This window comes from Lissotriton vulgaris, chromosome 7, assembly GCF_964263255.1.
Source record: "Lissotriton vulgaris chromosome 7, aLisVul1.2, whole genome shotgun sequence".
Classification (NCBI taxonomy): domain Eukaryota; kingdom Metazoa; phylum Chordata; class Amphibia; order Caudata; family Salamandridae; genus Lissotriton; species Lissotriton vulgaris.
In genome coordinates this window covers 1,543,742,243-1,543,759,787 of record NC_141695.1, presented here as the reverse complement: position 1 = coordinate 1,543,759,787, position 17,545 = coordinate 1,543,742,243, and the positions used below count along the sequence as shown (strand labels likewise).

The following is a 17,545-nucleotide window of genomic DNA, read 5'->3' as shown; positions in this document are numbered from 1 at the left end:
CTTATATTCTGATTTCATCAACATGTGTTCACAAAATTAAAGCAAAATTTAAATTTGAACTTCACAGTATAACAATACAATGATTGCATTTGCAGTATACAGAAGGATATATCATGTGGGTTGGAAGCCAATGATATTATGTTGGCCTGTGGGCTATAGGCACTTTGCCGCATACATTTTCTGTAATGTGCTCTCCCATTGCACCATGCCAGTTCATTGCCCTGATCCAGTATAGGATAACTATCAGATTTGTTCTCCTCCTCTGTACTGGCATTCTAACTCATCGTTTATGCGCTGAGTAAGTTACTGTCCCACCATTAGTACAAGTGAGAACATTAATTGGAATTGCTTACTTGATTGCTACAATGATCTGGGCACTATGCCGCCGGGTAATAGAGTAGTTGTTTACTACCCACCAGTAATTTCAGACATTCTACTCACTTTCGTGTCGACATTTTGACACACAGCGCATGTGCTTCTTCCGTTTTGGCTTCAATATGGTTTAACTTTATTGTTCATACGTGAAATGCATATGTCAATATTACTGCCTTGTTGCCTTGACGCTTAGAACACTAAGTCGAGCCAATGACACATGTACACATTATTTGTATCGTTATACTGTGATGTTCAATATGAAAATTTGCTTTAATTTTGTGAATTTTTCACTATAAAATTTATGGTCTCACAACACATGTTAATGAAATGAGAATATAAGATACTAGTCTTTGGAGAATTTACTAAAGCTATTTCAGGAATGGAGTATATTTCACTCTTACATTGCACATTCAGTAATGGCCGCCATAGTCGATTGACTTTTGACCACAGTACATTTTTTGGTTCATTTGCTATGTATGCTCTCCTGTATCATGTGATTATCGTGTGATCAAGTCAGTTTTGCTGACGAAACGCGTAACGGTTAAAACTACACTGGTTTATACCTAAGAGTGCGAGCCCTTCTTCTAGAAGACTTTGTGTGCATGTAATTACCGGGAGACCCACCCTGGTGTGACCCGCCACCTGTCTACGGGCCAGTGACTCTAGGAATCTGGTCGTTTGTGGAGTATATATATATATATATCTACATATATATCTATATATATATCTATATCTATAGATATATATATAGCTAATTAGTCTGCTGGAGCAGCATGACGGTTTTTCGAAGATTACGTCGTGCCACACATGCTTTTTCAAACAGTTAGCTACAGTTTTTTAGCGTACCTTTCAGACCACAGAGCAAACCGAAACTTGCCAGTCCTCACTCCTCCTGGTTTAACCATGAATGTAGAAAATTAACATTACAACTGGCCAAGGCTATTAGAGCCAACAATGTTGCGGATCTGAAAGTAGTGAGGAGATCCTACAAGAATGCTCAGGCCAAAGTCAACAAGGACTGGAAAGGGGATGGATAGCTTCAGATCAAGGATTCCTTCCAAAACAAGGATTTGCAGCAATTTTGGTTCTTGGTGACCAGGGAAGACATAGATTGACTGAGGCTTCCACCTGGCATGAACACTTTTCCACAGTTTACACTGGTACAGAAACATTAGTTTTCGAAAGGCTTGACTCCCATACCAACTACAGTCCAGATCCCCAAATGTTTTACCCTAGGGGAAATATCACATAGTATACACTCAGTGATCAGGAACAAGGCTTCAGGGCCTTATAGCATTCCTGGTGATGTCTTCCATTCCGACACATTTAACAGGTCCAAGTATATATGGGTACTTGCAAAGGGTATTGCAGCCGGGGTTGCAATACCACCTTCGTGTGGACAAATTTTGTTCAAGTGCCAGCCCCTTTGACTCATGTGATATTGGGTGTTAGTAACCAACAGATGCAACCATGTCCTTTTTTTGCACCACCCATGATGCTTCACTTTCATCTCTACAATTAAAACATCCACCCCTTAAGGAGTTAAACTTGTACAAAAGCAAAGTGCTCTTCAGGTAGCAATGGGTACAACCGGGCAAGTCAATGCATTTCATTTCAAATAAGCTTTATCTGACAATTCATGTCGTAAATGCATTGTTACATACAATACTATTTAAGAATATAAAAAAGTGGGTTAAAATATTTTTTAAAACATATACAAATAATCATAAAAAACAGTCCATTCAGCATTATATGTTAAAAATGACAAGTTCATGAGACAAGAGCAGAAAAAGGGCTAATTGCAAATAAGTAACAAGAACATTAAAGTCTTTTGGGAGTGCCAAAGCTCAAGAGTAGAGTACTGATGTCACATTCACTGTTAGACATAATTCCAAGTTCAATGATTCACAGACAATAGTTTTAATCTTATAAACCACATCCATCTCAGCAACTTGGCTACCGGAATTGCATGACGAGGTGATGAATCAGTTCGCAAAATTCTCAGGGCGGCACTACTTAGTCTAGTACCCAACTCAATGCAAAACAAGGGGCTCTGCTTGGCACTGGATTTGTGAGGAGAAACTTCTTACACATGCACTTCTCTGCATTTTTATCTCCAAGGGTTCACATTTACACAATACCTCTCAACTTTGAGTCTTTTGGTCAAATCATGCAGCAAATAACAGAAACAAAGCATTGTGTTGTTCTCCTAAAATGTGTGTATGTATTCACGGTGTTCGAACCACACCAGATAACTATCATGGAGGCTTTATAGGCCCCTTTTAGTCTTGAAAGGTTGGATTTGAAGCATTTGCTTCAGGATTTCTTCCATTGGCATTGGGAGGGAGCAATTTGTGTTTGACCTTTATTCCTTCATTGATATGTTGTCATTTAGGCTGTGTGGATTTTTTGAGAGGAACAAGTTTGTTTAATGCTTTGTAGGACCGGTTTGCAACTAGCAGAGAGAGAGAAGTGGATTTTAAACAATAAGAAGTGGGTTTAAAGATATACAAGTGCAACTGTCTAGCTAAGGGTTATTTAACTTCTCATTGCTCAAGAGACGTTCAGGACTAAACGCATGTTAATAGAAAGAAGTATGGGCTGAACCTCAAAGTGATAGAATCAGTTTTAACACCACTTTTGTCTTTGGGTTTTTTAGGTGACAGCGTCTTCTTGGGGAGCCATGAAGAGAGAGAAGAGTATGTATTGAATGATGGTGGAATCATTTACCGTGGAAATGCAGAACATTTCGGCGGCAGCCAATGGGACTATGGGCAGGTATCTAGACAAACATCATAGTAAATACAAAGGATCCATTGACTTAGGAGCCCAAGCTGCATTCAAAAACCGTCCAGTATTCCAGCCAGACACTGGGAAAATGCAAAACATGCAGTTTCAAGACACACACTCAGAAAAGACAGGCACATGTTCCCCAACAGAAACCTTATCTTTAATATTCCATGTCAATAATTAAATCAAGAGTGTTCAAACATTTTACAGTTCAATTTTAACTAAAGATTAAAGAATTCAAAGTTGTATAGCTTACTCATACCTCTTTTAAAAGCATCCAGGCTTGGTCAATAAAAATGAATTGCAACAAGCCATTTAACGAGCATGCTCAAGAATTCTAGTTTTCAAGCTCAAGCATATTCTAAAAATGGAGGGTGCCCTAATAAAGAGAAGTCTCTCACAGCTTGTCTCAGGATTGAGATTGGATTTATTTAGGTGCACCAAACCAGGTCACCATAATGTGAGGCTTGATCATTTTTCTCTGCAACAGACTTAGTTTTCATGCTTTTGTTTGCTCTACAGTTTGAAGAAAATATTCTGAGGATCTGCCTTGCCCTGCTGGACCGCAACCTGAATTACAAGAAGGACAGTAAAAAAGACTACTCTAGCAGGAATGACCCAGTATATGTGGGACGCGTCTGCACAGCTATGGTAAGGCACAATGTCAGTATGCAACAAACATTTCAATAAGAAACGTGGGTCATACAGTCAAAATATTTTTTTGCAAAATGCATTGGAAACAAATTATCATTGAATCAGTATACTATCCCTACTGCATAACATTGCCAAAAGTTTGAGATTTCTGATGGCACTTTATCTGTGCTGCGGGATTTCAGGCTTATTCAGTTTAGTAAAAACAGTTGTTGACAATCGCAAGCAAATTGTAAATAGTATAAAATCTGTAAAGTAATAAAGTATATGTTCTAGGAACTAGTTGAAAGCAGAGTCTCTGAGCACAAAATGGGCTGGGGAGGGTAGTAGACTTGGATGATCAGAAGTATCAAATGCTGTGGGGAGATCATGACGTTCAAGAATAAAATGTGCAATTGTGGTGGGCAGAGGTTATGATACTGGACACATGAGAGAGGAACATCAGCTGTCTTTGACTTGCATGAAGAAATAAGGTTCCAGTGACTGTGAGAATCTGGAGTCCAGCAGACAACTGAACCAAAGGTCCATAGACAATGGGAAGGGCCGGTGAAATATGGTATCAACCTGATGAGCTTGCTGTCATCCATTGTTTCCCTTGGCCTGTCCACCCGTATATACCTGCCTTAGAAGACAGCAACCTGTGCTTAGGAATGTGATACAGTGGTCGACATGTGGTGGCCTGAAAAGGTTAGATGCGACTACTTTCAGTTCATTTAGCTTGTGTGTTTTACCTTTCCAAGACCAAGAGGTACACTGAGGTTTAGCCCTTGCATCCAAGACACTAGGGTGTTTACCACCTGGGTGTGGTTACTTTGAACAATTTAAACCATTATCCTACAAAGAACAGTTCCTGAATAATTTGTGCTAAAATAACCTCATGCCATCTTAGCCCCACAACAGCTCCCTTTTATTCTTGGCAGATTTCAGTAAAAGCCTCTGGATTCCTGGGTGCACACAGAAACTCCTGACTGTGAACATTTGCTTCTGGGATACAAGTCCTTGATGTGTTATGGTCAGATATGAGTACCAGCAATTGATGTTATGTGATTTTTGCAAACCCTACCTCAATGGCACCGTGAATCCTGACTGTGGTCTGTTTCCTGTCTCCAAAAAGACACACCAGAATCACACTGAGTGGCACCCACCAATGGGTGCCAATTGCCTCCTCTATATTGGTAACCACCCTAGATTCATCACAGTACTCCTGTTTATCCAGATAGAGTACTCCATTGGGTTTGCTATAGATGGCAGAACCCTTGTAATCTTACAAAAAAATCAGAAGGCAGTAGGGAGGAGCTTGGGCTTCGTCCTGAGACATTTTAAAGCATGGACAATGTGGTGAATGGCACAGAGGTCCATCTTCCAAGGAGGTTCTAAGACAATCAACAGTAAAAATGTAATACCAGTGCGCAGTAAAACAGAATATTTTTCACTACTTTTCTAAAGCCCTAACGGTGTACATAAAAAGTATTATCTTTTAATTTGACATCTGGACATGCAGATTTCACAGGGGTTTGCTGTGCTTGCCCAGGCTGACTGACCTTAACCCGCGCACACTCAGCAGTCAGTGGCAATTACATTAAAAAAGAAAACACACACATTTTGCATTCTCATGTCTTTCACCTTACTTCACTATATCACTTCTACTTCACCACTCTGGACCTGATTCACAAAGGAAATCTTACACTTGTGTAAGTTTACGTTCATTTTGGAATTCACAAGCTACGATTTAGTTGTTAGGAGGCTCTGTAATTGGGGAGGAGAACTCCGCACAAAAAATGATAGGCATATTGTATCTTTTTATGCAGTGCTTAATTTGTAAAACAAAGTAAGTGCCAGGGCCCTCATCAGGAGGCCACTGCAGCTTACACCACCCATTGCCCCTGCTAGCACTGCAAATGTCAGTGCCAAACCAGCTACTAACCATCACACTGTACAAGTGTGACAATTCAGACAATTCCAAGCCTGCAAAGCATTACTATTAGCATGTGGAACAGGTATTAGTCATTTTTAACATATATTGAATGTGTAAACAACTGTTGTTGTCCTTCCTCTAAATCAATCAGCCCACCATGTGGCAGACTGTCATAAGTGCTGGTGCTGTCAATTAAGTGCCGGTGCCGAGCTCCAGAAACCACTGGCTCAAATTAAACACTGTTTTCATGTACAGACTGCGGAGTCTCTGCAATCACAAACCTACTATTAAATTGGTGCTTGTGAATTCCAAAACAAATATTAATGTACTCAAAAGTGTAAGATTATGTTTGTGAATCAGGCCCAAACTCTGTACGTGTCTTACTCTTTCTAAATATTCTGCATCTTTGTACACAACACCCTTTCTTTCTAGCTCTACTCTGTCACATCTTTCACAATATGCCACTTTCTTCCCCACCACTCCCACAAACTCCCCTCTCTCTAGCTCACTCTTTGCCTACCTCTGTGTGTCTCTCTCTCTCACCTCATTGCCACTACCGAATATAGCATGTGACAACGCATTCTATAGCATCGCGTACTATTACGTTAGTACGCGATGCATTTACATCGCAAGTCATTACAGGGACTTCCACGAGGGGGGGCACTCAACTTAGGAATAGTATTAATTACTATTCCTGCTCCAGTTTGCGCAACAGTAGGGAAGGTGTTGGAATTTATTTCCAAAACCTGAGCGTCCCCTAGTGCAAGTAGTTGTAATGACTTGCGATGTAATTGCATCGCGTACTAACAATGCGGTCGCTGTAATGACCGCATTGTAATGGTAGTGCGATGCAATGACATAATTGTAAATGCTATTTCCCCCCCACCTCACTGCTCTTCTTTCTTCTCACCTCTGTCTCTCCCCATTTCTACATACCTCACCTCTCACTACCTCCTTCTTAGTTCTCTCTTTATCTCACCTATCTGCATCACCTCTCGCTACCAGGGGACTGTCTTCATTTCAGTCCTCTCTCACTACTTACTGCATTCTTGCTACCTCTCAGTATCTACCTGCGCCTCTTTTCTCTGTCATTCTTGGCTCTCTCTCTTATCAATCTCTTCATCTCCTTCCTGCCTTCCATTCCCTCACTTCCCCTACCCCTCTCTTTTTATACATCTGTCTCACCTCTCTGTCTCCACTTTTCTCTCTAGATCATAACTCTGCCTCATCCCCTCTCTCTCTGCTTCTCTATCAACCGCGCCTCTCTTTCTCTGTATCGCCTGTATCTAATTTGCTCATCTTGTAAGGGTCTGCATTTCATATCTCTTTTTACTGATCTCCACTCTCTACTATTCTTTCTCATCACTACTCTTTGTATAACCTATCTTGGCCTCTTCTCATTTTGCCCCATTGTTACCTCAATCCACTCTCTATACTTTTTATCTCTCTGCATGCTTCATTTGTGAAAGAAAGAGTGCCGCTGCCTGAAGCTCTGCTTCAAAGCCGGCAACAGGTGCAATTAAACGTTGGCATGCAGACTACCAAGGCTGGTAGTCTTTAATCCACTACCAGACACTCGCTGCTCCCTTTTCTCACTCTTGCGCGTTCCTACTTTCTGTTTGTGACGGTTTTGCCATCTTTTGCTTCCACCCTCTTTCCAATCAGTGTGTTTTTCCTTCTCTTGCACGTATTAAATATCTTATGGAAAAGTAAGTACCAGTCTCCAAAAATACGTGCTGGTGCCCTAAACCGCGAACCACTTCCTCAAATTAAGCACTGTCTCTCTGTATGTCGCTCACTACTTCACCACTCTGGTAAGCAGCAGCGAATTGTTATTAGAAGTTGTTTTTTGTACTCTTGCGAACTTGTTTTATCAACTGCACTTTCTATTATCTTTAACCGGAACCACAATTGCTCAGGGCATTCCACTTTTAAAGCAAGATCTCACCGCAAGCACTTGCACTTTTTTTGCCGGTCACTGGTCCACCACAGCCTTCCAGCCGATTGCTGCGGATGGACATGGCTCCTCCCTTCAGCTGCCTCATTTCCGGGGGCTGAACTGTATTCACCGAAGTCGCTCCAAAGGCAAGCCTGTCTGCGCCCGTCCGCGTCCAGCCGGGTCCAGGGGCCAGGACCCCTGCATCTGCCCCCAAACACAGCATTATTATAATGCAGAAGAAATTCTCCTATTATGGGGAGCTATTAGGGATAATTGACTTCATACTACCGGCCCTGATAATAACCTCATTGAGTGCTCTCGCTGCTCTTTTAAACCGTCAACAGTCCTACATACCAACACCACTTTCCCTATATCCTATAAAATGTTCCTCCTTAACTGCAGGTCGCTGCCTAAGCATGCAGCAGACATTTTTATTCTTCTGGAAGAGGAAGGGCCAGAGGTGCTGTTCCTAACAGAAACCTGATTTACTTCATGATCTGACCCCGATCTTGTTCAAGCTCCTCCTCTGGGCTACAATACCCAGAGGTTAGATTGGACCTCCAGTAAAGGTGGCAGGATTGCCAATATTTAAAAAAATCACCTGATTTTAATCTCCATTTTGACAACCCCTTTCAGTTGTTTCAGAAGACATAAGAAAGGATCTGGAAGGCTTCCAGCTTCTTCAAAAAGTTGCCTAACCAGCACACATGAAAGGACACCTATTCGATCCCATTTTCTCTCATCTGGAGGACTAAGTAAGAAGGATACATATCCCAGTACCATGGTCTGACCATTTTCTCATTCCATTCTCTTGGTCCCCTAATTTTGCAACGCCTCCTATTAAGCCCTTTATCAAAAAGGGTCATCCCCCCTCTTTGCAAGAAAGCGATGGTGAAGGCACTCCTAAAAAAACTAACCTCGACCCTGATTCCCTGGGAAACTATTGCCCCATCTCACTTCTCCTAGGGATCAGTAAAATAGCTGAAAAATATGTTAACTCAGTGCTGTTTACCTTCTTAGAGACCCACAATCTCCTCCACCCGTGACATACTTGCTTCCGACCACTCCAAGGAATTGAAACAGCTCTTCTATCTGTAGTCGAAGAGTCTATAAAAATCTTGGACGCTGGAGGCACTACTGTTATCATCCTCCTAGACCTTAGTGCCGCCTTCGACACGGTCAACCATCAAATCCTGACCCACAGAATTACAAGATTGGGGGTGACCAGGGTTGCGTTGACATGGCTGCAGTCCTTCCTGGACATTAGATTCTTCCAGGTCTTCGACGCTGAAGTGTCCTCAAAACAGATGCCTCTCCGCTACGGAGTACCTCAGGGATTATTATTATTATTATTATTATTATTATATTCATTGAGCGCACAGCTACCCGGAGGTTTCCCGGCGCTTGCCTTGGGAACCCGTCCTGGCTTTTCCCTGTGAGATAGCCCCTACAGGGCATCCCCAAGGTGAGAGCCAGGCATCCCGCCGCAGGGGGCCGTTGTGGAGATTAAGCAAGCTTAATGCCCAGAGTTGCAGAGTGAGAACACATGATTAGAGCAGGCACCGAAGCGAGAATTATCGAGTCCATGGACATTTGAGCTCAAGACCCTGCCGCGTCGGGAATTGAACCCTGGTCCCGGGTCTGACCTCAGCTTCTGGGTCTGCCTGCTCTACACCGTGAGCCACACTTCTCCACTGAGTCATCCCTGAGTCCCACCTTATTTAACATTTACCTGAGCCCCCTAGCGGAGATTGTACTGCCTTTTGGGGTACACATAGTGACATATGCAGATGATGCACAACTCGTGGTGGGACTCAATCAAGCAGACAACTCCTTCCCCAGACTTTCTCCATGCCTGAAGGAGGGGGCTAAATGGATGAATAACTCCTTTTTGAAATTAAATGGATAAAAAGTGAGATGATGATTTTGGGAACCCGTCCCTATTTGATTCCAACATAATGTGGCCGGCCGACCTGAACCTCGTTCCAGTCCCCAAGACCCAAATAAAAAAAGCCTGGGAGTTTGGCTGGATCATGATCTGACTTTCATGGTCCAGGCACGCAATGTGGCAGCTTCATGCTATGGCATCTTAAAGATGCTCTGCAAAGTTCTCCTACTCTCCCTTTCCAGGCAAGGTAGCTCATGGTTCACGCACTTATTTTATCACATCTGGACTATGGGAATGCCCTTTATCTTGGGGCAACATGCACCACATTCGGAAAACTCCAGACAGTACAAAATTGGGCAGCCAGAATCCTTTTGGACATCCCAAAATGCCAATCAGCAAAGCCCGCCCTGAAACCTCTCTACTGACTACCCATTAGAGAGAGAGTTTATTTTAAAGCTATGTGCATAGTACATAAGCCCTTAGCAGCAAAGGTCCCTCCTATTATTCATTCTGTTGTTCGGCCCTACCGTGCTAACAGACGCCTCCGTTCAGATGATCTACATCTTGCTGTAATTCCTAGGATTCGGAAAGCTAAAAGCGGGGGTCATCTGTTCTCATATAGTGCCTCCAAATTCTGGTATACCCTCCCTCTTCATATGCGCAAGGAACCCAATCACCTTGCCTTTCGTAAGTTGTTAAAAACCTGGCTATTCCCCTTGTTTGGTCGGTTCTCTACTGCTTGCGGTCATCAGTGCTGGGATGCCCTATGATAGCCATGCGCTTAATAAATGTATTTTTCATCTCATTTCACTCTGTCTACCTCTGTGTTTCTTCATCATTTCATTTTGCTAAGTCACCAGTATTTCTACCTTACCTCTCACTCTACTGCACCCCTGTTGTATGATTCCCCTCTCCCTCTTTCTACATTTCCTTCTTCATATCTCTAGCGCTCTCTAGCAATCTACCTCATCATAAAATCCCACCATTCACCAACCTCTATTTCAGTATCTACCTCTCCCTCTACCAACATCTCTGTATCTTTCTTTCTGACTACCACACTTTTGTCCATTGACATCTGTCTCTCCTTAAAATATTTCTCTCTTCTTTAGCTCTACCTACTTTCCTTCTCTACTTCAACTCTCTTGGTATATTGTCACTTTACCTCCTTGCCTTTTTGCTTCCTCCTTTCATTTCTCTTACTCATAAGAGTAGCTTACAGTCTAGCCAGAGAGTGTTCACACAGGAAGAAGAGAAGGGATCAAGGCAGGGAAGAGAACTAAGGAGAAAGTTATTGGGTTTGACAGAATAAAATGGTGAGCATGCACTGTTGCAGTAAGCCCAGAATATTGTGAAAGTGAGATTTATTTGTGTTTACAACAGTGCTTATTTTGTGCCGGTGCTTTCCGGTGCTTAGCACCGGCACTTATTTAACATTGAATTGAATTTGAATTTTGCTCCCCTGTGTGAAGGGCCCCTGCAATTATTACAAATACATTTACCTACCTCTCCTGATTCGGTTGCATATCTGCCTGGTAGGTCCAGAAAGTGTACCACCCAGGTCCAAGCACAATCTAGAGTGCGAGACTAGATTGTGTCATGCGCAGTCTTCTTGTGCTTTGTGCAGAAGGATACTACGGGCCTCATTTACCTGGCTGAAGCCTCACACTGTTTCATCCATAACTCTGGGTATCCCTCAAGGATATAAAATTTTAAGACAAGACCGCCCTATAAAAATTGGTGGAGGAATTGCCATCATTTTTAAAGAAAACCTCCATATTACGGTAGTGGAACAAATTAATTTACCTACTATGGAAATAATGATTTTTAAAATTCACACCAAAACAAAAGATCACTGGAAAGGCACCCTAGTATATCGACCTCCGGGCCCCAATGCTGGCTTCTCACTCGCCTTAACTGAAATACTAGCCCCACACTTAAGAGCTAAAGAAAACTTTATTGTTCTCGGAGATTTCAATTTCCATGCAGATATTGCAGAAGACCCTGATACTAAGCTTCTCCTTGCCGATCTGGCTCTTTTAGGTCTTCACCTAAGAAACTGTGGCCCTACTCACAGGAAAGGCCATACATTGGACTTGATTTTTACCAACTATCCTCTAATACACTGTCACCCTCCTATATCCATCAGCTGGTCTGACCACAGCATGTTGGAATTCTCCTTTTTGAGACCAGATAAACCCTCTGCTCCCCCTGCCACTATGAGCATTACCAAAAGAGCGTGGCATAAAATCACTCCAATTTCCTTTGAACAAACCTGGAAAGAGCCAACCATTTCCGATTCTGATAACATCGATTCAGCTTTATCCAAACTAAATAGCTCCCTTCTAGAGACCATAAATTCTCTAGCCCCGCAAAAGACTGTAAAAAAACCCCGACCACCAAAAAAGAAATATGGTATTCCGACTCACTAAAAACAGAGAAACAAAAATGTAGGAAACTGGAAAAGCAATGGAGAAAGGATCACTCTCTTGCTAGTAAGGTACTCTACCAGCAGGCCATATCCATCTACTATAATAACATTAAAAAGGCAAGAAAAACCTGCCTGCGGTCCCAGCTTGATGAAGCTGCCAACTCCACTAGAGAATTATATAAAATTCTCAAGACTTTCACTAACCCCTTGGCATGTGAAAGTCCGGATACCTTCTCTCAAGAACAATGCAATAATATTTCCCAATTCTTTGAGGACAAAATTGACACCATTTACAATAAAATCCTAGCCAAACACCCTAATAACCCGGAAGACTCCACTACCTTATGTCAAGAAACTCCTTCAGAGATCCTTAAAGTCATTCCAGAAGTTACAGAAAATGAAGTACAAACACTCCTGGAAAATATGAAATCTGGCTCTCCTCGTGATCTTCTCCCGGCTAGGTTAACCAATAACCTGAGCAGATCATTATGCCCTATCATTACTAAAATCCTTAACCTCTCTTTTAAAGAAGGTAAGCTCCCGCAACAGTGGAAAGAGGCAACTGTGAACCCGATACGTAAAAATACCACCTCTCCCTGGACTGAACTCTCCAACCTTCGCCCTATCTCTCTTTTGCCCCTCCTGACCAAACTGGCTGAGAAATTTGTCAACACTCAGATCTCTAGCTTTATCTAAGCAACAGGGGGCCTGGACCAATCCCAATCTGGGTTCAGGCCCAACTACAGCACCGAATCTGCACTCCTCTCCGTGACCGATAACATCAAGATGTCACAGGATAGAGGAGGCTCGATGATTCTGGGGCTGTTAGACCTGTCAGCTGCCTTCGATACTGTTTCTCACAAGATCTTGCTGAACCGGCTACAAGGAGTGGGCATTAGAGGTCAGGTGCTTGCATGGTTGGAAAGTTTTCTCTCTGGTCGCTCACAATCTGTCAGCCTGGGCCCCTATCACTCCATCTCTAGGGCGCTCACTAAGGGGGTGCCACAGGGCTCATGCCTAAGCCCCACATTATTTAATGTGTATGTGGCCCCCCTTGCTGAGATTGTGAGGAAATACGGATTCACACCAGTGTCGTACACAGACGACACTCAACTCCTCTACCCTTTCCATGCCGCTGACCCTAATGTTAGGGAAAACTTTGCGGAAGGCATGAGGGCCATCTCCAATTGGATGGCCGCCAATTACCTCCAGTGCAATGTCGGGAAGACCGAAGTGATGTTCTTTGGGAAAGCCAGCATGCTTTGGTCTCCTGATTGGTGGCCCCAAGATCTGGGACCTGTACCCTCCCCTAGACCCACCATCAAAAATCTGGGTGTGAAACTAGACCAAAATTTAACTCTTAAAGAACATGCAAATGTAATTGCAGGTGCTTGTTTTCACACCATTGGATTACTCAGGCGAGTCTTCCCCCTGTTACCAGACACCTACAGAAAGACCCTGGTTCAAGCCCTTGTAATAAGTCGCCTTGACTATTGCAACGGGCTTCTGATACAAGCCAATGAGGATGCCATCAATCGTTTGCAGGTGGTCCAGAACACGGCGGCAAGATTGATTCTGAATGCCCCCCCTAGAACATCTTCTGGACCCCTGTTGAAAAAACTTCACTGGCTCCCAATACGCCAACGGGTTAAATTCAAAATTTGCTGCACTGTTCATAAGTGTTTATTCGGAAATGGCCCCAAATATCTAGCCAAACTACTCCAGCCCTACAAACCGGAACGAGATTTACGGTCAAGTAACCTACTCCTGCTCAAACCACCATTCATTAAAAAAGCCAGACAAGGCGGCCGAGCCCTCTCATCAGTGGGGCCGGCCCTGTGGAATAACTTGCCGCTCAGCTTAAGACAGATCTCCAATCACCTCACCTTCAGAAAAATGCTAAAAACAAATCTGTTTATGGAGACATAACTATGGGACTGCTGTCTATACAGTAATTTTGCCGCCTGTTGCTGTCAAAGCACGGAGATAACCCTTTCGGGCTCGATTCTTGCGCTATATAAATATATAAATAAATAAATAAAAGTGACGCATCGCTGCGTGAAAACAGCGATGCGTCACTTTTCACTGCGCTCTCCTTGAGGCACAAATGATTTACAGTATGACGCATCATGGCGCAAGGAGTTACAGATACGTCAGTATTTCTGACGTATCTGTATGGCGCAAAAGTGACGCATTGCTGGAGTGTGTCACAAAAGTGACGCAACTCCAGCATTGTGTCCTTTCACATGGGGCAAGCCCCATGTGAAAGAGCCTGCGTCAGCCAGCTGTGAGGCAGGCGTAAGAAATTGACGCATTTGTGTCCTAGAAGTGGCGCAGTGAAATCTTATAGTTTTCACTGCATCACTTCTATGACCCTTTCTTGCGTCAGAACGCCCCCCTGCGTACATTATACGTCGCGTACGTATAATGTAGCTCAGGGGTTTACAAAGTGACGCATCTACCTAGATGCGTCTCTTTTTTTAAATATGGTGCAACAAGGCACATTTTTTACGCTGCTGTTGCATCACAAAAAGTGACGCACCGGCGACGTAAAAGTGACGCACGGCCTCATAAATGAGGCCCTACCAATTTGCCGTCACTGTCACACGTGGTGAGATCGGCCACCCCGCTGGAGATTGTTTTATGTCACATCGTTGCTATGCTTTGCAACTGCCGGGGACATGTAGTGGGCAATATCGTCCATGCCTGCAGCAGAGAGAGGGCAAGGATCACTCGATGACGTCTCTGTCCATAGAAAGATGTTTGCGCAGAATGTTGAGAAGTTTCACTTTTGCTCTGTGAATCCTAGAGTTTAGGGCTTTTCTGAAGTCTTGCAGCACAGTGTCTTTCTATACCAACGCTGCAATCTGTGCGAAAAATTGTCATCAACATTTCCTTTCATGTTCTGCTGCAGCCGTCATCAGTACAGCTAAAGGGTAGGAGGATATCGGGTTTTTTTTGTTTTGCAGATTAATATAGTGCAAACTCCACCCGAAAGTTACGTTTACATAAGGACACATTCATTTTTTGGTAGGCGTGGGGAGATGATTTGCCCTGAAACACAAGATATTGAGCTGACACAAAGACTCGCTCCTGGTTCCACAGCACAAAGGTCGGCAGCGCTGGCGGTTAGGCCCCATCCTCTCCCCAGTTGATATTGCTATCAACCCAGGTGTGCCTAAAAATTAAGCTATTATCAAAAAAATTAAGCTAAAACGAGAATGTCACTTCTTCCAACAACATACACCCAATGTGAAAATGTTTACCGTTCACATACTTTCTAATAACTCTCCGATTGCCATAATTCTTTCTTGTATTTAATCTGTATGTGACCACGTCCTACCACTGAGTTGTAAAAGGCAGTACACATTTCTTTTTAATGATGTGCATTTTAATGCCAAAACTGTTTTAATTTGTGACGATACATTCCTAAGCATTTTATCTGTGTATTTAATCAGTTTAACAGACATGTATTTTAGCACAGGTCCATGGTTGCAAGGAGCTGCTGTTTTATGACGTCCAGGTTACACAAATGACAAAAGTGAGTGTTTGACCGTTAGGAAGGACAGATCAGGAACATTATAAGGATTTTGCAGACCCTGGGCCAAACGAATTTTGTGGGACCCTGTTCAGAACAGGTTTGAAATTTAAGATCCAGTTTCAGCTCTCTCATACCCTCCTCAGCCAGGTTACAGACAGGGGCCCAAGCACACTCGTCCAAATTCTAAATGCGTTTTCATCTTATAATCAGGGATAGTGAGGTGTGTTTCAATTTTATAATACAGACGCTGACTAATATTATTGTAAATAATCTCGGTGACCCTTTCCTGTTTTGAATATGTGAGGTCTTGTTTCACTCTAAAAAAAACTTTATGGATGCTACATGGTGTGTATGATCAAAGTCCCACAGGGCCAACAGCCATGTGATTAATCCCTCCAGTAAAGGTCTTGTTTCAGAAACACGTGTGAAAAGCTGACAAATGCCAAAGCTCTTCGCTTTGGCCGGAGTGGTCGCTCCCAGTGCCCCTGGCGTCTACTGGTATCGTTGGGCAGCGCTTTCTGTCGATTTCAGCTCCTTATTATTGCCTACAGCTCTGCCTGGCTGCCGCTTTGCTTTTTATGCGCTTTGGCTTTCTGATTGTAAATTAATCTGCTGTGTTAGCGCGTTCTCCCCAAGCGCTCTGTTGTGCTCCCCCCTCCTCCATTTTGTTTGTTGTTGTCGTCGTGTGCAACCCGCCCCGCCTCCCAGCTGAGCCGCCCTCCCACAGACTACAAACAGCGCTTCCCTACCTAGAAGCGCTGTGACTCGCTCTTCGCTTTGGCCGGAGTGGTCGCTCCCAGTGCCCCTGGCGTCTACTGGTATCGTTGGGCAGCGCTTTCTGTCGATTTCAGCTCCTTATTATTGCCTACAGCTCTGCCTGGTTGCCGCTTTGCTTTTTATGCGCTTTGGCTTTCTGATTGTAAATTAATCTGCTGTGTTAGCGCGTTCTCCCCAAGCGCTCTGTTGTGCTCCCCCCTCCTCCATTTTGTTTGTTGTTGTCGTCGTGTGCAACCCGCCCCGCCTCCCAGCTGAGCCGCCCTCGCCCCTCCCCCTCCACCTTCCACTTATGACAGTAGCTCCCGCGCGCAGCGGTCACGCGCAGCGACCGCGCCCCAGTCGCGCCGAAGGTGCGCCAAAGGTAAGCCCGTCTACGCCCGTCCGCGCCTGGACCGCGCCCAGCGCCAGACCCCCTGCCCCTCGCGCTGCCCAGCCCTCTCGCATTACCTACGATGCCGCCACCCTCCTAGCCCTTAACCCCGGTCGCGCCCCCAACTGCATCCAAGCCGCTCCTGGACACACCCATGGACCTTTCTCTTGCTACTCCTGCAAATTCATCGGCTCCGACAACATCTCCGCTACGATCACACCACAGATTCCCGACCCCAATCACCTACAATGCATCCTTCTCAACACCCGATCGGTCCACAGACACGCCATTGACCTATGGAATCTACTAGACACCATCTCTCCAGACGTCGCCTTCCTAACAGAAACATGGATGAACGCTTCCTCCGCCCCAGACATCACCATTGCCATCCCTGAAGATTATAAGATCACACGCAAGGACCGTACCGGCCACACAGGAGGAGGAATCGCTATCGTCCATAAAAAATCAATCCACATCTCTACCAGCTCTGACGTCAACCTCGCCAACTCTGAACACCTTCACTTCCAGATCCACATCGACCCCAAGACCACACTCAGAGGCACCCTCCTCTACAGACCACCAGTGAAGACATCACGGACTTCATCACTCCACACGCGCTCCCCTCCAAAGATTACATCCTTCTGGGAGACCTCAACTTTCACCTTGAAAAGAACAACGACCGCAACACCACCACCCTCTTGGACAACCTCGCCAACCTCGGACTTAAACAACTGGTCACTTCCCCCACCCACATCGCAGGTCACATTCTCGACCCCATCTTCACCTCCAGCAATCATGTCTCCTTCAGCCATACAACGGATCTCCTCTGGACTGACCACAGCTGCGTTCACTTCACCTACAACAAGCCGAA

At 44.2% G+C, this 17,545-nt stretch overlaps 1 protein-coding gene across 1 annotated transcript in view; it reads left to right on the top strand.

The window, feature by feature from the left end:
• LOC147705971 (protein-glutamine gamma-glutamyltransferase E-like) overlaps positions 1-17,545 on the top strand; it is a 285,536-nt gene that overhangs the window by 42,851 nt on the left and 225,140 nt on the right. The window contains exons 4-5 of the mRNA XM_086932428.1: positions 3,035-3,153; positions 3,688-3,816. Coding sequence (XP_086788554.1) covers positions 3,035-3,153; positions 3,688-3,816 — 248 coding nt within the window. The remainder of the gene's footprint in view (positions 1-3,034; positions 3,154-3,687; positions 3,817-17,545) is intronic.